Source organism: Pteropus medius, unplaced genomic scaffold (genome assembly GCF_902729225.1).
Source record: "Pteropus medius unplaced genomic scaffold, Ma_sr-lr_union100, whole genome shotgun sequence".
In the NCBI taxonomy this organism is placed as follows: domain Eukaryota; kingdom Metazoa; phylum Chordata; class Mammalia; order Chiroptera; family Pteropodidae; genus Pteropus; species Pteropus medius.
The window spans coordinates 1,567,110-1,588,386 of NW_024354499.1; the positions used below are offsets into that span (position 1 = coordinate 1,567,110).

General features: G+C 35.9%; 1 protein-coding gene and 1 non-coding gene across 2 annotated transcripts in view; both read right to left on the reverse strand.

The window, feature by feature from the left end:
- PPP3R1 (protein phosphatase 3 regulatory subunit B, alpha) overlaps positions 1-21,271 on the reverse strand; it is a 57,156-nt gene extending 35,885 nt beyond the window's left edge. The window contains exon 1 of the mRNA XM_039852650.1: positions 21,007-21,271. Coding sequence (XP_039708584.1) covers positions 21,007-21,009 — 3 coding nt within the window. The 5' untranslated portion in view covers positions 21,010-21,271. The remainder of the gene's footprint in view (positions 1-21,006) is intronic.
- On the reverse strand, positions 6,646-6,764 carry LOC120594660 (5S ribosomal RNA). The gene has a single exon (XR_005650659.1). It is a non-coding gene; the product is annotated as a 5S ribosomal RNA (ribosomal RNA).
- Positions 21,272-21,277: the final 6 nt, after the last annotated feature.

The following is a 21,277-nucleotide window of genomic DNA, read 5'->3' on the forward strand; positions in this document are numbered from 1 at the left end:
ATTTCATTCCCAATAATGGTAATTTCTTATTTCTTCTGTCTTGCTAGAGATGTGTCAACTCACTGACTTTCTGAAGAACCGGCTCTTAATTTCATTGATTTTCTCCACTGATGTACTGTTTTCAATGTTACTGATTCCTGCTTTCATCTTTATTTCCTTCCTTCTCCATGCTTTGGGTAAATTTTATTTTTTTAAGGTTCTTGAAGTAGAAGTTTAGATTACCAAACACTTTTCTCTCTTTCCTAACGTCATCTCCCTATCAGCACTTCTTTAGCTATGTCTCACAAATTTCAATAGGTTGTATTCTTATTTTCATTCAGTTCAAAATATTTATTGCCCTTGAGACTTCTTCCTCTTTGACCCATGAATTTAGAGGTGTGCTATTTAGTTTGTGTTCAGAAATTTTCCAGTTATATTTGTTACTGACTTCACGTTTATTCCACTGTGGTCAGAGAATACATTCTGAGTATTTCAACTGTTTTCAATTTGTTGAGGTTTGTTTTTATGGCCCAGTATGTAGCCTATTCGTATATGTTCTGTAGACACTTGAAAAGGTGATATATTCCAGTTGTTTAATGAAGTCCTAAAAATGTTAATATATACTATTGGTTAATTGTGTTATTGAGTGCTTCTATATCCTTGCTGATTTTCTGCTTAGTTGTTCTGCCACTTGTTGAGAAACAAGTACTAAAGTCTCCAACTATAATTCTGGACTTGCCTATTTCTCTATTCAGTTCCATCCGTGTTTTGCTTCATACATTTTGCAGCTTTGACACAAACACCTTTAAGATTACTATGTCTTCTTGGTAGATTTATCCTTTCATCATTACATAATGGGCATTCGCGGTCTGGCAATTTTCTTTGCCCTCACATCTACTTTATCTGATATTAATATATTCATTCCTGCTTTCTTAGGATTAATGTTTGCATGATACATCTTCCTTTTACTTTCAATCTGCCTATATTGTGTTTGTAGTTTCTTGTAGACATCACGAAGGTGGGTCATGTTTTTAATCTGCTGCCAATATCGGTATTTTAATTGGTATATTCAGACCATTTATACTTAATGTAATTGTGAGTGTATGTTAGGACTTACTGTGCCATTTTACTTTTTGTTTTCTGTTTGTTCTCTTTATCCTGCTTTCCTGTGGGTTTCTTGAACATTTCAGGAAATTTCATTTTGATTTATCTAGTGTTTTTAAGTTTACCTCTTTGTATAGCTTTCTTAGTGGTTGCTCTATGTACTACATTATATATACCTAACTTTTCACATAATACTGTCATTTTATCCTCACCAACTTACACCTGTCTTAAATATTTCTTCTATGTACCTTAAGAACCATAGCAAACAACATTGTAATTTTTGCTTAACTGTCAAACATAATTTAAAAAACTCAAAAGGAGAAAGTCTATTGTATTTACCCATACTTTCATACTTTGTATTGTTCTTTCCTCCTTCCTGATGTTCCAAGATTCCTTTTTCATTTCCCTTTTTTTCAAAACTTCCTTTAGCCATTCTTTTAAGGTAAATCTTCTAGTGACATATTCTCTTAATTTTCTTTCATCTGAGATTGTCTTGACTTCCTTTTCATTCCAGAGGATGAAATAGGGTTTGAGGCTGACAGTTCTTTTCTTTCAGCACTTGAAAAATCTATCATTTGAACTATTTCTCTCATCTATATAAAGTATCATTTCCCTTATGCCAGTTTATTTGTACTTTTTATAAACTTGACTTTGAGGTATCCTGGTATATTTCCATGGGATTACCGTGTTTAATGTTCACTCTGCTTCTTGAATCTGTAGGTTTTTATCTTTTGTCAAACTTGGGAAATTTTCAGCCACTATTTCCTTAAGAACATTTTAACCTTGCTCTCTTTCTTCCTCTCCTGGGAATCCAATGATACAAGTGTTAAGTCTTTTTTATAGTCCCACAGTTAGAGGAGGCTCTGTGGATTATTTTTTCAATCTATTTCCTTTGTTGTTCAGATTGGGTATTTTCCTTTTGTTCTATCCGCCAGTTTACTGATTCTTCTGTCTTCTCTATTCTGCTGATGAGCTCACTCACTGAGCCACTGTATCAGTTATATTTTTCAGTTCTAAAATTACCATTCTTCTTTATATCTCCTATTTGCTGAGGTTTTTTATTTATTCATGTTTCATGTATGTCAGTTGTTTTTCACTAAAGTGACAAGTTCACTGTTCATTTTTGAGAATATGTCTGCCAAATAGTCAAGTGTGAATAACCAGATTTTGTCAGTTGTTCTCAAGCAGTTTTGGTGTTCTATGAAAAAGGCGGCTAGTTCAGCTTGCAAATCACCTAGGTACTTGTTTTTCTTCAAAACAACCATCTTAAGTATGCAGAAGTGGGGCTTTGTACATACATCATTTCATCACAAAGAATATTAAAGAGGCATGAACACAATGGTTAGATTTAATAAAATACTTCTTACTGCTTTACCAAGGATAGTCTTAAGTGAAACTGGTGTTCAACTGCATGGCAGTGAAGAAATATAATGACTAATGGTCCAGTACGGTGCCACTGTTTTAATTCACACTTAATTATCAGCAGTTTTACCAACCACTGCTTTTGCACCAACAGTGCAAATGTAAACACAGTGAATAAAACAAATAATTAATGCTACTATGAGAACAGTTTTGACCTTGTGAATTCTATGAGAAGGTGTTGGAACTCCCTGGTACCCATATACCACTCTGAAAACTGCTGATCTAATTTAAAGATCTGATTTAAATTTTGCCAATAAAATCAACATTTAAAGAATCTGAAGAGAAATTTACCAGTGAAAAACAATCCAATACAATAGAATCAGTAGACCATGGATACAGTTATGTTACGGTTCTATAATAATATTCTATATTATTCTATAATACATAGATATATCTCACCAAAAAAGAAATCCTGGATTATGTATTGTATTCAACTGTCATGTCTCTCTTTAGTGTACTTTAAATTGGAACAATTCTTCAGTCTGTTTATGCCTTTCATGTGACTTTTTAAAGGATACTGGCCAGTTATTTTGTAGACTGTCCCTCAACAGGTCTGCCTGATGATTAGATTCCTGCTTTCTCATGATTAGATTCAGATATACCCTTCTGGTAAACACCATAGATGTGTTCTTTCCAGATATCAGGAGGCAGATAATGTTGACTTTCCTCAATATCAGCAATGTTAACTTTGATCACTTAGTTAAGGTTCTTCCATTGTAAAGTTACTTTATTTAATAAGCATCTTGTTTTAAGTTATTTTTAGATTATGTAAATATTCAATTTACTCCTCAAACTTATAACCACTCATTTTAACATCCATTGATGATTCCTGTCTGAGTCAATTACATTATGATGACTCAGGAGATGGCCAGCCTCTAAGATGATCCCCATTCTCCTGGTATTCACATCCTTGTATAATCAATTCCCCTCCCTAGTATAACTGGCTTTTAAGCAACCGAATATGACAATATTAAGGGGAAATCACGTATGATTAGGTTTCAAAAGACTGACTTCTATCTTGCCAACAAAGTCTCTTTCTGTAGCTTTCTCAGTTTGCACACTTTAATGAAGCTCACAGAGCAAGAAACTGAGGGTAGCCTCCAGCCAATAGCCCGCAAGGAACTAAATGCCACCAATAACCAATGAGTGTGGAAACAGATCCTTCCCCAATCAAACCTTCTGATGAGACCCCAGACTCGAGGCTAACTTAATTTGTCTTTTGATTCCAACTCATGAAGCAGAGAATCCAGCTAAGCCCATAAAAATTATAAAATAATAAATGTGCCATTTTATGCTACTACACTTATGGGCAATTTGTTACAGAGCAATTGGTTAACTGATACAATTGCTATATGGTAGTTTCTAATTCCATCATTCCCTCAACATTTATTTGGCTTTCTCTTGTAGGGAAAGGCTTTTCTCCTCCATTTATTTTTATATATAATACATATATAATATGCATATGCAAATATAATCTTATTTAAAATACTCTCATTATCATTAAAAACTGATACAAAATCAATTTTATAAGTACTTTATATATTTGTGTGTGACAAGATTATATATTTCAAGACATGTAAAAATGATCTGTACCTGATCTACACATCCACTAACAGAAAACATTAAGTGAACATTAATACAAATGTTCAATAGAAATCATTTAAAAATTGAAAAATATCACAAATATTTGACATATAAAGGTCACCATTTTTTACGAGATTTTTTAATTAATTGATTTTTTTTAATAGTGACAGTGGTTAACGAAATCCAATGTTTCAACTGCACATTTTAGCAGTAAGGCATATATATATTTACACTGTGTTCACTTCCCATAGTTAGATTTCTTTCTGTCACCACATATTTGACCCCTCTTGCCCCATCTACCTTCCCCCTCCCCCCCACCCTCTGTATATATATTTATTTCAGTGTGGACTCATGATTTTAATGGGTTATAATCTTTTATCATCATTATCAAATTTGATGCTTAAATTGTCCCACATGTGACCAGTGGAAGTCCTTCCATTTCAGGCAGTTTTCTATGTCCTTTTAACACGTCCCCATCATTCTTTGGGCCCTCATTATATTCTGACACAAGACATTCCAAGCATATATCGTACCTTTCCTGCTCAGTCCTGAAATCAGCTCTCTCGCCAAGGAGCCCCAGGTCATTCTAGTAGAGGATGGTTAATAGTATCACTTAATGAAGTTCTTAATTTTAAAGCAGTATAATTATTCATCTCTCATTTTGCACCATGATTAATTCCAAACAAACCTGAATATTCTCTTACTAAGCTGTTTGAATATAACTTTTACTATTTGAATTTTTATGTTTATATTGCTTTATTAATATTCTGAGGTATTTTTCTGTATGTAAAGGGCAAGGGCCTGCTATTTATATCCTTTTACAGAACCATTAGTGAGGAGAGGGGGGAATGCCCATCCATGTGCATTACAATATGCTAAGCATAATCAAGTATAAACACTGCAGATTCTCAGAGGTTCCTCAAACATATAATTTTGAAATTTTAGGTCTCTGCACATCCAGGCAGACATATACAGCCAAGTATAGAACCTGGGCTCAGGGGAAAGATCATACTAGAGACACAATTTTGGAAATGACCAACATAATATAGATGGTAACCTTCTCTACTCAAGGGAGAGTGTATTCAAAAAAATGAAAAATGAAATATAAAATAGAAAACTTAACACTTAAAAAATTAATTAACCAAAAACAAAGCAAATATTTGAATATAGGAAGAAATCAGTAGAATAATGTCCTATTCTAATAGTTCAGATATTCTATTGTGTCTTTATTATTACCTATATTATGTTTTTTATAATAGGAAATATACATATTACTTTGGTTCGTGTTCAAATAGGTTCTATAAGTCATATAAAGAAAAAGTTTAAGTAGGAAGTTGTTAAGAGTCGCAAAGGAGACAATAACTACTCCCATTTTTCTGATAGGTTCAGACTTTATTAAGTGATATTAAAAGATATAACTTTAATTTGACCATTAACAACTTTAAGTTATGCCGATTGCTATATTAAGAGTAATTACCAACACTAGTCCTACAAAACTATCTTTAAAATAGATGAAATATTTTTAATGATCTGCCAGTTTATTGTAACATAAAGTTGTAAGTACTTCCTTAATGCGCACACAAAGATGGACCACATTACTCAGGATCTCTTTCTCAGAGAAAAATATTCTCCAAGTAGTCACACTACTACTATGACTATGGATAGGACAAGATTCTATCTTAACTAAGACCTAACTTAAATGCAAAGGGACACTGTTTCCAGATATGGAATCAGTTTCCCATTATGACCTTCCATGATAGCAAACCTCCATGATAGCAAAGCATGTTTTTTTTTTTACATAGTTATTCTTCATTGCATGATACATAGAAAATACTTAATAAATATTTTTGAATTATCACTGAAATATGCTTTTGTAAATCTTTATTAGGTAATCCCTTTTTGTTATTTCTTTGAAAAAAATGAATGAGTCCCGAACAACTGGTATATAAACTTTATATATAACCCATTTGCCAATTAATCATCTCCTTTATGCCAACCACAATTTTTTCCAGAAATAAGGCTCCCAACATTTAAGACAGCTCTTAAAAGATTATTTATCCAAAAAATGTTAAGAATATCTTACAATGTGCTTAATACACTGTAAATAATTTAAAAAGCCAAGGATTTACTAAGATTTCATTCCCAAAGGTACAAGATACCTCTCAAGTAGCAACAGACACATGACAAAAGCTTTATCAAAGCAGAAATCTTTTTAAGATTATATACACACACACACACACATATATATACACATATGTATACATAAACCTGCTGGCTCTATCTGGTTTTATTCTAATAATGAAAGTGCTTTTCTTCAAATTAAAAACAATTCAAATTAAAAACAAGTCCCAAAATCCTTCAGACATTTTAAATGTACTAATTTAAATTTCAATAACTACTTTAGTTCAAATTAAACATGCAATACAATAAATGTTTTTACTTTGTCAAGTTTTAATGGATTTTTTTTTTCTTTTAGGCGAGGCAACCCTTGGTTAACCTCACAGATTGCAAGGACCTTGTCAGCTTACAATCCCTTATTTTTTTTTTATTTTTTTACGCCTACAGTACCTGGTCTTCCTAGGTGGTCTCCCATCCAAGTACTAACCAGGCCCAACCCTGCTTAGTTTCCGAGATCAGACGGGATCGGGCTTGTTCAGGGTAGCATGGCCATAGACTCTAACGGATTTTTTAAAGGTAAAAACTGATGAATTTAGAAAATATTCTTTAAAAGTTAACTCTGCAAATATGAACATGGATAGAAAAAAGGAAAGTTTACTATACCAAAAAAATCTAAAATAACATTTACATGCTGGTTACTCTGTTAGAGACTTTACATATATTATCTCATTTATCCTCCAAACAATATTCTGGATAAATAGGGGTGTCAAGGTTAAGCAGCTCACATACGGTCGGTCACACAGCTGGTAGTGGTAAAGACCAAATTTGAACTCAATATATAATTCCCACAGTATTCTTACTGTATCATACATATCATATGGCCATACCCTTTCTACATTATACACGAGAAGCAATAAGTTACTGAAAATCATTTTCTTCCCATCTCAGAGCACGAATTCAAATGGTTTGTCACTGCCAACTCACACTGGCAAAGCAATTTAAAATGCATTGTTTATGTATCTAACAGTAGTCACAATCACAGAAACATGACAATAAGAGGGTGAGATAGGTGGAAACAGTTGAGAAATAAAGGGATGGAAAATATAAAATACTATTACATGGAAACTATACAACTACTTCTTGAAAGGAGCAATACGAATTTGGTACTGTATTTTAACAACACACATAATCCCAAAACAAAAAATTCTATAGATATAGCATATCCATAATTATAATTGAGAAAATAATCTCAAAACAGAGGAAATTAAGTCCTAGCAGTGGAACAGTTCTGGATGCTAATAAGAGACTGTCTCGACAATGGTCACAGAAAATAACTAGAGCAAAAAGCAAGCATATGTTAGCAAAATGGAGAACGTCAATGAACCCTAAAGCAAGGATGTACCTATAATGACTTAAAATGATAGTGGAACCTAATGGGAAAATGTGCCACAAATACTTAAATTCTGAATGAAGAACTAGAGTAAACCAGAAAGATGTTGGATGACAGCAATGAGAAGAAATAAAGGAAGATACAGTCAGAAGAAAATGACTGCAGAAAAATAAATAAGTAATATGAGCTATTAGAAGGTCAGCAAACTATAGCCCCAGGCCAAATCAGGGCTACCACCTCTTGAGTTTTTTTGGTATGTGATGTATCTTTTTATTAATTGAGATATAACTGACATATAACATTATATCAGTTTCAGGTATACAGCATAATGACTCAATATCTGTATGCACTGCAAAATGGTCACGATAATTCCAGTTAACATCTGTCACCATACAGCTATACAATTTTCTTGTGATGAGAACTTTTAAAACCTCTTCTCTCTTAGCAACTTTCAAATATGCAATACAGTATCATGAACTATAGTCACTATATTGTATGTTACATCCTCATGACTTATTTGATGTTTGTACCTTTTGACCCCCTTCACCCATTTCGCCTACCCCCATGACCCGCCTCTGGCAAATGCCAATCTATTCTCTGCATCTACGAGTTGTTTTGGGGGTTTTTTGGTTTGTTTTTGTTTTTTTTAAGATTCCAGATATAAGTGAGATCATGTAGTATTTATCCTATCCTATCTGACTTATTTCACTTAGCACAATACCCTCATGGACTATCCATGTTGTTGCAAATAACAAGATTTTCTTCCTTCTTATGGCTGAATAACCTCTCTCTCTCTCTCACACACACACACAGACTTTCTTCATCCATCCATCATCTATCAATAGACACTTAGGCTGCTTTCATATCTTATTGTAAATAATGCTGTAATGAATATGGGGGAGGGACCTTTATCTTTTTGAGTTAGTGCTTTCACTTCCTTCAGATAAATACCCAGAACTGGAATTGCTCAATCAGATGGTATCCCCAATTTTCTGAGGAAACGCCATACTGTTTTCCACAGTGGCTATACCAATTTACACTACCACCAATAGTGCATGAGGGTTCCTTTTATCCACATCCCCACCGGCACTCGTTTTTGGTTTTTTTGGGGTTTTTTTGTTTTTTGTGTTTAACAGCCACTTTAACAGTTGTGAGGTGTTACCTCACTGTAGTTTAAATTGGCCTTTCCCTGATGATTAGTAATGTTGAGCATCTTTTCATATATCTGTTGGCCACCTGTACGTCTTCTTTGGCAATATATCTATTCAGAGTCTCTGCCCATTTTCTAACCAAATTTTTTTTTGCTATTGAGTTAGATGAGTTCTTTATTCATTTTAGATATTAGTCTCTGACCAGAAAATTTGCAAATATTTTCTCCCATTTAGGTTTCTCTTTGTTTTCGCTGATGGTTTCCTTTGCTGTGCAGATGTAATCTTATTTGGTTATTGCTTTTGTTGCCTTTGGTTTTGTGTCAAATCCAAAAAAAATCAATGCCAAGACTGATGTCAAAGGGCTTACTACTTATGTTTTCTTCTAGTTTTATGGCTTTAGGTCTTACATTCAAGTTTTTATTCCACTTTGAGTTGATTTTTGTGGATGGTATAAGATAGTTGTCCAGTTTCATTCTTCCGCATGTGGCTGTCTAGTTTTCCCAATGCCATGTGTTGAAGTCACTGTCCTTTCCCCACTGTATATGCTTGGTTTGTCATAGACTGAGTGACCATATCTGCAGAGGTTTCTTTCTGAGCTGTCTAGTCTGTTCCATTAATCTATGTGTCTGTTTCTACACCAATACCATACTGTTTTGATTACTACAGCTTTGCAGGGGTTTTTTTAATAGCTTTATTGAGAGAGATAATTCACATACCACACAATTCACCCATCTATAGTATACAAGTCAATGGTCTTTTGTACATTCACAGAGTTATGCAGCCATTACAACGATCAAATTTAGAGCATTTTCATCACCTCCAAAAGAACCAGCACTCTATATTTTCCGTCTCTGGATAGTACATATAAATGGAATCATACAGGGTGTATTTCTTTGTAACTGGCTTCTTTCACTTAGCAAAATACTTTCAAGGTTCATCTACGTAGTAGCAAGAATCAATACTTCTCTTTTTATTGCCAAATAATACTGCCTTATGTGAATACACCACATTTTATTTATCTGTTCCCCAGTTAATGTACATTTGGATCATTTTCATTTTTTATAATGATGCTATGAACATTCATGCACAAATTTTCATTTTGTTTCATGTGGGTACATACTACTTAGGAATGGAATTACTAGGTCACGTGCAAACTCTATGTTTTAACATTTTGAGAACTGTTTTGTAAAGTAACTACATTGACATTCCCACCAGCAATGTTATGAGGGTTACAATTTTTCCAAATCCTCACCAACACTTACCTGGTCTTTTTGATTATAGTCATGCTAGTGGGTACGAAATGGTATGTCATGTGGTTTTGATTTGCATTTCCCTAATGACTAATAATGTTGAGCATATTTTCATGTGGTTATTGAACATGTTTATCTTCTCTGGAGAAACGTCTACTCAGATCCTTTACCCATTTTTTCGTTGGGTGTCTTTGTTACTGAGTCATAAGAATTCTTTATGTATTCTGGATAGAAGTCTCTTATCAGAGCTTTAATTTGCAAAAATTTTCTCCCATTCTGTGGGCTTTCTTCATTTCCTTGGTGTCTTTTGAAGCTTAAATGTTAAATTTGGTGATGTTCAATTTATCTTTTTTTCTCTTGTTGTTTGTACTTTTAGAAACAATTGGCCACCTGTGTTTACAATTTTTACTGGAACACAGCTATGCTTGTTTGTTTATGTATTGTCTGTCTACAGCTACTTCAAGCTACAATGCCAGAGACTATATGGCCCACAAAGTTTAAAATACTTTTTATCTGGCCCTTTACAGGAAAAGTTTTCCAATTTCCAACTCAATTCCCACACATCCCTAATTTAAAATGAACACCCTCCTTTCACTCGAAGGGGCTGCAACGCAGATGATATCCTTTGGAGGAAAGCAGAATTTTGGTTATGGTAAACTAGGTACAGAAAATAGTTTTGTGAAGTGGCTGACAGTATGGGTTGAAAGCTATGTACTGGTGAGGGAAGAGGTAGAATACAACATCAGAAACAAGACATAATTTTCACTGCCTATAATCCCATCAGAATACCAAATAAAATATTGTTCAGAGTACCAAATAAAATTCTGCAGATGTTCTTTTACTACTATAAGGCCTAGCCTCTGGTAAGCTAGGGCCTTCCTCCAAGAACTGACTTGGAGGAAGGTGGTCAAAAGATACAAACTTCCAGTTATAAAATAAATAAGTACCTGGGATGTAATGTACAAGAGGATAACTATATTTAACACTGCTGTATGATATAAAGTTAAAAGATGATGGATGTTAGCTGAACCTACCTGTGGTAATCAAACCATCATGCTTTATGCCTTAAACTTATACTGATGTATGTCAATTATTTCTCAGTAAAAGTGAAAAAAGAACTTAAGTGCCACAGTAAGGAATGAGAGCTTTTTCTGGTATGCAAGAAACATGAAGAATACAATGAGACCTAAGGAAAAAACCTGCTACGAGACTTGCAAGACAGTTTTTCCTCTCTAATAACAGATACCTGAAGAAGTACTCCTTGCTCTCCTTCAGCCAGATGTTGTGTATGAAACTGTGGTGACCCTCTCCTGATATAACACGCTTTAATAGCAAACTGGACCTCTGTCCTAAATGAAACTGATGAATGAATAAACCACCCTGTAACTCTCTGTCTCTGGACTTCTCATTTTATGAAATATTACATTCCTTATTACTAGACCACTTTTAGTTGGGTGGGTATTCTGTTACTTGCAGCTCGAAACACTCTAATATAGTTTCTACTTTGTTAGCTGCAGAGAAATTAGAATGAAGTATCATGATGTGCCTAAAGTAGGACAGCTTCAGTTTTGTCACTTTTGCCTCCAGTGTTGATAAATATAACTCAGTTGCACTTCTGCTGGCTTTCCAAGCTGGCAGGACAAGTGCCTACTTACCCATCCATCACTTACATTTACATTCCTTGAAAGAGACTACAATGGGATCTGGCTTTATGAAGATGGGAAAAAATGCATCCCATGCTCTAGAGAAGTCCACAGTTTAGGAGGAAAGGCAATTAAAACACAACAAAATACAGAATGCACTATAATGAAAGTTACTTACAAGTGGCCATTAATTGCCTCAGGGAGTTGGGAAAGTTTTCACAGTATGCCACTGAATGAGATCTTGATATTTCCCAAACAGAGAAAGGGGAAGAATATTGCAGATGAAAGAAAAAGTACATACAAAGGCACTAATAAGTGGAAAAAGATGAGGCATCTGAGAACCTTGTAGTTTGACTTGGATAAAGCATAAGGATCGACAGAAATAAGGATCAGAATGAGTGCCATGCAAAGGAGTTTAAATTTTTAATTCTAGAAAACGTAGCATGACTTTTAAATAAGGCAATAACACTAAATTTTCTTTTCAGAAGAAACTCTGGTGGCAATACGGAGGAGAGAATTTAGACAGAAGAAACTGGAGGCAAGAACAAAACATGTAAGTTATAGAAAGAGTACACGAGAAATAAATGGAACTGCAACAATGCCTGTGGCAATGGGGTTGAGGAAAAAGCTGATTCAAGAGGCATTTGGGGATCTAAATGAGAAGATACATTTGCTGTAATACTTATGTTCCTGAAAAAACTTTATGTTCTTAGAACTACATTAAAAATAACATGGCTTCAGGAAAATAAGAGTTGGAAGCAGACACTCAAAACCTATGCCACTCTGTAACCAGTTACTAATCAACAGAAATCCTAATAAACATAAAAACATAAGATGCACTAAATAACTAGTAAGTATGGGACTTTTTAAAGGTACAGATTAAAGTAATATAAAAAAAGTGTAAGGGGTATTTCAAGCTATTATAGAAACAATGGAAAAATGCATAAACATCTGGGGAAATTGTGCAATAAATTCTTCCAGCACCAATACATGGCCAAACTGAGTGAAGAGGAAGAATGTGGGCTAGAGGGACAGTATACAGCAGCAGTTCCCAACCTTTTAAGCACCAGAGACCAGTGCTCCTATGAGAATCTAAAGTCTGATGATGTGAGGTGGAGCCGAGGTGGTGATGCTAGTATTGGGGAGCGGCTGCAAAGCTTTGCTTGCTTGCCCACCACACACCACCTACTGTGCGGCCCATTCAGGTCCACAGCCCAGGGATTAGGGACTCTTGGTAAACAGTATTGAATTCTTCAGCTCGCTGCTTTCAGTTGTGTTAGTGTACTGGACTCTGGGCACGAGGCATTAATATATGCTGAGAACATTATAAATATGTTTTCCTCTTCATTAATAGTATGTGAGCTAGACTGGAATGTTTTAAAAGTTCCTCTAAGTGATTGAGCCTCCCAACCCCAAATAGGCAGGCCATGTTCTTCTGTTATACTCTTATAATACAGGTTGCAACTGATGACTGCTTAAAACTTAGGTAGCAGTAAAGGAAAGAAAAAGGTATACTAGGTTTCCAGGTGGACCTGAATGGATAGATAAGGTTTCCACTGAGAAAAATTAGGGAATAATGAAGCATGAAAAAGATGATAATAATGAATGTGGATGTAGTTATTATGTTGAGTTTAATGTTTTACAAGTATTCTTATTTAGATAAATATCCAATAAGCAGTTAGATACATGGACTGGAGCAGAAGAGAATGATGTGGGCTGAAAATATGAATCACTTCTACATAAGAGATGATGAAACTTTGAGAATAAACAAAGAATTCATATATTCACACATTCACTCATTCGACAAATATTTACTGAATTCTTGTAATATGCAGGGGCCTACAGTGGCCACACAGGTATACAGAATAAAGAACAAGACAGCCATGATGCCCTCAGAAAGCAACCAAACACCTACAGAACTAATCAATCATGTGCTACAAAGAAGACATAAAAGGTACACCTGGTGTAGGGGGTGGGAGGTTTAGTCACTTACTTGAGGGACTTTTGAGGCATTCCAACATAGCCTGTGCAAAAGGCTGTGATGGTAGAATAACCGGAAGAATAAAAATAGCATACAATACTGAGTAACAAGGCCAAGGAACTAGAGCAGGGGCCCTCAACCCCTGGGCCATGGACCAGTACCAGTCTGTGGCCTGTTAAGAACCGGGCCACGCAGCAGGAGGTGAGTGGCGAGAAAGCAAGTGAAGTTTGATCTGTATTTGCAGCCGCTCCCCAGCACTAGCATCACTTCCTCAGCTCCACCTCGGATCATCAGGCATTAGCTTCTGATGGATAGGAGCACTGATCCCTGGTGCCAAAAAGGTCAGGGACCACTGAGTTAGAGTATAGAGAGAAAATATGTGGAAGAAGCTGACATAAATAAACAAGTAGAACCTATGGAGTCTATGAGCTATGTTAAAGATTTTAATTTTACAACGTAAGGAATTTTAAATGGGAAAGCAATAAAATCATATTCCAAAGGACTCTGGACCAAACCCAGATGAGAAAGTAGCAACAAAGATTAAAAATTGTCAGAGGGGTAGAATAGCAACTAACAGAAAATGTCACAGAAGCCAAAAAAGGAGAGAATTTTAAAAGTTCCCAACATGGTCCAACATTACAAAGAAATCAAGAAAGGAGAATAAAGAACCAAATAAATTTAATGAGTACCTACTGGATTTCCAGACACTCTCTATTTGTCACTGCAATGTGAGGTGTTATTCCCACTTGACAATGTACTAAATAAGGTCTAGATAATTTATGGTATTTGTTCACAGTCATATAGCTAAAAAATGGCAGAACCAGAATCTAAACTCAGATTTTTCCACCTCCAAATCTCATGCTGGTAATTAGAAGATAACTGCCAGCATAATAAGTTTCAGTGAAATCCAGATACATCATCATTTCCAGGCCAGTGCCATCCAACAGAAATTTCTGCAATGACAGAAATGTTCTGTACCTATGTTAATGCTGTAACCACTAGCCACAAGCTGCCGAGCATTTGTAATGCAGCTATTTTGACTAAAGAACTGAATTTATCATCTTATTTAATTCACTTAAATTTTCATTTTTAACTATAATTCATTTTAACTTAAACAGCCACATGTAACTAGTGACCACTGAACTGAACATCACAGATCTAGACTGTAGTAGACTGAAAAACAAGAAAATGAGCAAACGGAGATAACAGTCAAGAATTATGATGATATAGAGTGTGAAAGCCAGACAGGAAGGCAAAACTGAATATACCTGTATGTTCATAAATTTGTTATTTACTTGAGAAAGATTATTATGAGTTAGTTTATAATTAATGAAATCCTATTTGTTAGAAAAATAGTTGCAACATAAACACACATAAATGCAAAGATTTCCCTTATTACCTATCAGCACTTGTTTTTCCGGACATTCCAATTTATAGTAGATTGTCCTACAAGTAAATAATACTAGAGGATGCCAGTTTATTGCATGCCTATAACAAAAGATTGTTTGTGACATCACACTCAGATGAAAAAGGTCATCCCTGAAACCATACAGATTGAGAATAAATACAAGTGCTCACAGATAACTCTAATAAGGCTAACGGTAAAGGTTTGATCCTTTCTATAGGTTGCTATGCTTCATTCTCTTGTATCTCGGTTTTAAAATACAATATTTTGGGGGGATAGCAATACAGCTATTAACATGGCCCTCCTTATGTTACTCTTAAGAAAGGGCTGTAGCTAACAAAACAAAACTGAGGAAGGAACTTGTAAGAACCTATGACTTGAATTATCAATGCTAACTTTTAAAGGATTTCCTATAGAAATCTTCAAATGTTTTCAAAAGACAAACCCAGAAACATGTATAAGTAACATTTCAAAATTTTGTTCCTGCACCAGATCAATATATTAGCTATAATTATACTGTTAAACACATGACCACAAAGAAGGTATGAGAGTCCAAAAAGGAAATTCAAAAAAGGAGAGAGTGGATGTCGGCCATAGAGAAAAATTTTATTTGGAAGGATAAAAATTAGGAAGAAATTTTGGTCTAGCAAGCTTGAAATAAAATAGATTCTTTATCTACTACACCTCAAAGATTTTCTCTTTTTCATTTAGAAATTGTTATCCATGTAGTTAATGCTCACTAAAGTGACAAACAGAAAAGTATAAAAAATGCTAATAAAATATTATTTTTCCTAAGAGTAATTTCATAAAATACTGTCATAGTTCAGACCTATGTTAAAGTACCAGCTTCGATCATGAAATTGCTACCTGATTAGAAAAATTATGACTTGTTTTTGACTCAATGTTTACATCTGAAATATAGTTTAAAACCCTGGAATAAAACTGACTGTAATGAGTAAACGAGAGTATGATATCTTTAAAATCTCTAACTCCGATTGCTGTAATCTTTTAAAAAACTAAATCGTAAAAAAGTTAATAAATCCATACACTGGCATAGGTTTAAACAAACAAACAAAAGGATGGGGGAAAACTCTCTCTTGGAAGAATATACAAGAAACTCAACAGTAATCAATACAACAAAAAGGGGTGACTAGAAAAGATTTACTTTCCATTTTATACCTTTCAGTACTGGTTTGAATTTTTAAACAAATGTATTAATAGTGTCTTTCGAGCTTTTTTAAAAAAAATTTAAGTTTATGTTCCCCTTCCATAATACCTGAACTCAGAAAATGGTTCCTTTTAGATCCATGTAACTTCAGAAGTTACTAACGCAAAGACTGACAAGGTAGTAAGCTCTTTTCGTGTTAAAACTCCTGTTTGCCAAATTCATTTACTAGGTCATTTCCACTGTTGCCCTCCCCTGGTCCACCTACTATTTAATAATATTTACTTAATATCCTTGTTAACTGCCTAACAAATCCCCCAAAATTGATATTATAATCTTTTTCCATACCCCTCATCCCTCTATCTCAACTTCAGATAATCTTGCCTCAAACTATCTCAAATAACTGAGATGATTTAAGCCACCTAGTATGAACTCCATTATTAAAACACATATGTTGCCATGGCCTACTCTCCTCGCCCTGATTTCTCCTCCTCTCTTTTGATGTCCCTCCCTTCCTTTTATCCCTCTTCTTTCTACTACTTCTAAAGTTCATTCCATAATCATCCTCTTACAGCTCCCTCTCCTGCATCCCCATCCACACACCAGTTTGGATTAAGCCTCTTCCCTGGCAAGTGCTCTTACAGCACCCATGTTTAGTTCATTAGCAGCACATATCACATCGCAAAATAACTGTCTTGTTTTACCCACTTGGTTATCGAGTTCTTTAGAAATCATGATTATGTCTTATGTTTGTATAGTGCTAAATATATTGAGATGCTCAACTAAAATTCAAATAAATACATCCCTTGCTATTATCTAAACAGTGGCTCTCAAAATATAGCATATATCAGAATTACCTGGAAGATCTATAAAATGTAGACTGCTTGGCCCCATTCCCAGAGTTTTAGATTCAGCTGGTCTAGGGTGGGACCTATCAAGTTCCCAGGTCCAAGAAAAACATTTTGAGTATCAGTGCTCCAAATATATGTAGTCTCTTCCTATCTTCAAGATTTAAAGTCTTTTCCTAGCTGCATCCAACTCTGCCTACTGAGAACCTAATAATCTTTTCAGACTCAGCTCAACTGTCACCTCCATGAAACTTTCCCTAACCCCAGATGAAACTGATCTTGCTCTTCCCTCAATTTCTACTGGGCTTTGTGTATATTATTCAGGTGATAACTCATGCTAACTTTTTTCACATCTACTGGCCAATATTGGTTTTATGTTCTCTATTTAAATGGAAGTAGGAAACCTGCCTTAATCATTTTAATATCTTCCACAACTGGGCATAGTAACCAGTGAACAGCAAACTTAAGCTACAAGTGTTTGTTGATATGAATGAATCCCTGTTGTCTGCCCAGACTCTGGCCCACAGTCTGTATGACTTGCTTAATCATCCTGGCCCAAGCTGACTTCCTTATACTGCCTTATACTTTTGCTTGCCTTACTACCTATGACAGATGCCTGATCCTCCCACACTGGTCTGTCACTCTTGTTGCTGACCTACCCTTAATCAGCTTCTTTACCTTGCAACCTGATCCTTTTTAATTTTCTCACCCACTATAGGTCATAACGAGTGGAAAAATTTTTTCCTCATAACTGATATGAATTTCATTTCTGCTGGCCATAAGACTGGTTGCTTTTTTATTTTTAAAGTAGCTTTTGTCACAAAATCTAAACTAGAATATGCTGGGTACAACTCTAAATACACTTACTATAAACGGCAATAAATGTCTTTTAAGTTCAATTTACTATCCATCATGGAGATAATTTTAATAAAAAGTTAAAAAATACAAAGACATAAGGTCATTTATAAAATTTAAGGTTGCCCTAAGTAACAAAATTTAAAAGAATAGCTAATTACTTATGTACTATGTTCATATATAGATCCAGAACAAAAGCCATACTACTACCTACTCCAATAAAAACATACAAAAGACTGGTCATATTTCTAAATTATACTAAGTACATAGTAAAAACTATTTCTAATACATAAAAAGTTAACTAGGTTTCTGAAAACGCTCCTACAAAATTTACTCCTTCAAATTACTGAGACTGTTTTCAATCACATCAATCTAAACATTCTTCTATTTTATTCTTTTTCCATTCCTCCACATGTCAGTAATGCTGAAGTACTATATCTAAAACTACACATGCTTTCCTAGAGAAATAATTGTGAAGACATCTGTTTATTTCAATAATATCTATTTATTTATTTTATCAAAGACAACTGACCATTAGTGATTTGGGGAAAATTCCTAGGAGCTCAGAACTCAGTGTTTTATATTCATATACATGATCACTATTCCACCTGGATGCTCAACAGTTTAAAACTCAGAGGTGAAGGAAAGGAAAGATTTAACTCTCAGGAAAAAAAAGTAAACTACTTTTAAGGTAGTAACTAAAATTAATAAATATCTGTCACAAAAGATTCTAAATAGTTTCAATCTTAAAAGCCTTTTACTTTCCCCTTACTTTGAATTAATCAGTGATATTCATAAATTAACTCAAATTAAAATCTGTTGTCAAAAATGTAAACATGTTCATGATACCCATTAAGAGTTGTATTTTCCAAAGAATAAAAAATTTTAAATTGTATGCTAAATTAACTAGACAAATGAACCACACCCATATCACTCCAAAGCCCAATTTATTTGAGTTGATTAATAAATATCCCACCCATATGGCATAGTTGAGCTATAGATACTTGTTTTGATACGTCCATACGTCTGCTATGTTCAGCAGACCAAAATCGTTCAAAGGTTGAGAAGCCACTGTCACACAAATTATGTAGGTCCTGAGATGGTATTTAGGATGATAGAAAAAAGAACCAAGTAATTCAGAAAATAAATCCTGAAAAGGAAACTGGAAAGAAGAAAATAATGACCCGGAGGAAAACGCTATTATATAATAAATCTTAAAATATTTTTTAAAATAAGGAAACACTGAGTATGGGGAAGATAAATTTAAGACCTAGACGAGAATTTCCCAAACTCAGTCTGTTCGAAAAAAAAAGAAGGGAGGTTGAAGGGGTACACTACAATAAAGAAAAACTATTTGGAAACCAGGTCATTCTGCTATATAATATACGAACAACAAAAACCTAGATCGTTTTCTTCAAATTTACCATACGTAAATACAGGTAAAAACAGTCACTGCAGTGGACAATTCTTCAAGATCCTGTCTGGCCTTCAAGTACAATACATGTATAAGGAAGTTGTATTAAAGCACTAAAGTGCAATTCATAATTCCAAAGGACTATGCCAACAAATGACTGGTTGACTCTGATTTAAGTTGTTTTCTGTAATAATCTGAAAAGACTTAATTTTGTGACTTTAAGGGCCAAAGTTGTCTGAGCTGCCTCCCAGGATGGCAGGGAAAAACTTCCTCTACATATCGAAATCACTCATCATTTATTAGGTCAGCTCCTAATTTGAATTTTAAAGACACTAATATGTGCACTTAATCATTTGTCCTGTATTTTAAATAAAAGCTGATTTACTTGAATATTCTAATTTCATTTTCTTCCCTCACAATCACACCAAATTGCGTTTAAGCTGCAATCAACAGAATTTCTCTCTTCACCAATCCACCACTCTATTTTGAAATATCTAAATTCTACATACGGAGTGAAATACAATAAAAGTAAACGGTGCAAGAAACCGCCCAAAGTCCAACAGTCTAAAAATCTTCTGAAAATTGTTTAAAGACTTTTGTAAAAAGTCTAACAACCAAATCACATGTTCGAATCTCTGATATGTATAGAAAAGCACTGCTAACCTTTTCTATCCTGTACACAATTCTTGAATACAAAAGGAAACTACACCAGCTAGCGCGGAGCGAGAACCGGTAACAGACTAAAAGGGCGTCGTTGATTTCTTGGCTACAGTGACAGAGGCGGGAGACACACCCCTAGCGTCGGTTTGAAACACTACAGCAGTGAATTCTACCTAGGGATTACTGTGAGGGTAAGGAAAGACAAATTTAAATCGCCATGATTCAAAAACAACCACCACAAGAGAGAGACTTACGAAGGTAACAAAGAAAATGAAAATCCCTTGGCAGTAAGAAAGTATTAAAAAACAAAACAAAACAAAACACACAAGGCATCCCCTTTTATCAAAGACCAAGCTAGGCTATGTTTTCATGAATATACACCTTGGTCCTTTCCGCTTCGCCAGTGCAGAGAGAAAAGCAGCAGCGAGAGAAACCCCGTTAAGGGTGCAAACAGTAGCGAAATAAACACTAACAGCAGGAGAGGGGGGAAGTAAGTGGCAGGATTCCTGCCAAGACTCACTGCTTGAAAATGGGGTGAGTGGGAGAAAGAGTAGCTCTGAAAATGGGTCTTATATAAAGAGCCACTTGTCATATATTATTTCCAAAGGATTTCGGAATACTCCCGAACTTGAGAGTCGGGGGGTGAAAGGTGGCTCCCCATGGAGGGTCTGAGAGAAGTAAATCAGGGGACTAGGGAACAGCACCAGGCCGATGGCCGGGGGAGCGGGGGGTAGTCAAGGCAGAGGCAGAATCCCGGCGACCGCGGGGGAGGGGGCGAAGGAACGCCCCGCAGAGACCCGGGGGCGGCCGCGGGGGCCCCACCGTCCTGTCAAGCAGTCGCCCGCCGCCCCCACCGGCCGCCAACGCACCCGGGCGGCTGACGGCTCTCTCAGACCCGCCGCAGTACCAGGCGGGCCGGGTCTCTCGAATTTTCCACCGCGGGAAGCCGACTGGGGGCGTCGGGGCTCGCCCCCGCCCCCGCCCCTGGAAGCGGCCAGCGGGGTATGGCTGGTGCTTTGGGGAAGCAAAGGTCTCACCATTTTGATCGGCGGTCGGTGGCTCGCTCGGGCAGAGGAAAGTATCGGCACTCAGACGGGCTTCTGGAGGAAGCAGCGGCGGCCCAGCTGCGCTCGGCTGAAGCGGCTGCGGCCCTCGGGACGCCCGCGGGGGAGGGAGTGCGGGCTGGGGGAGGGGAGGCGGCGCCGCGGGGCCCGCGCCGGCCGGGTGACTGGGCACGCGGGAGCGAGCGGGGAGGAAGAGAAATTAAGGTCGAGATTCAGAGACCAAGAGCGCGGGAGGAGAGACGGC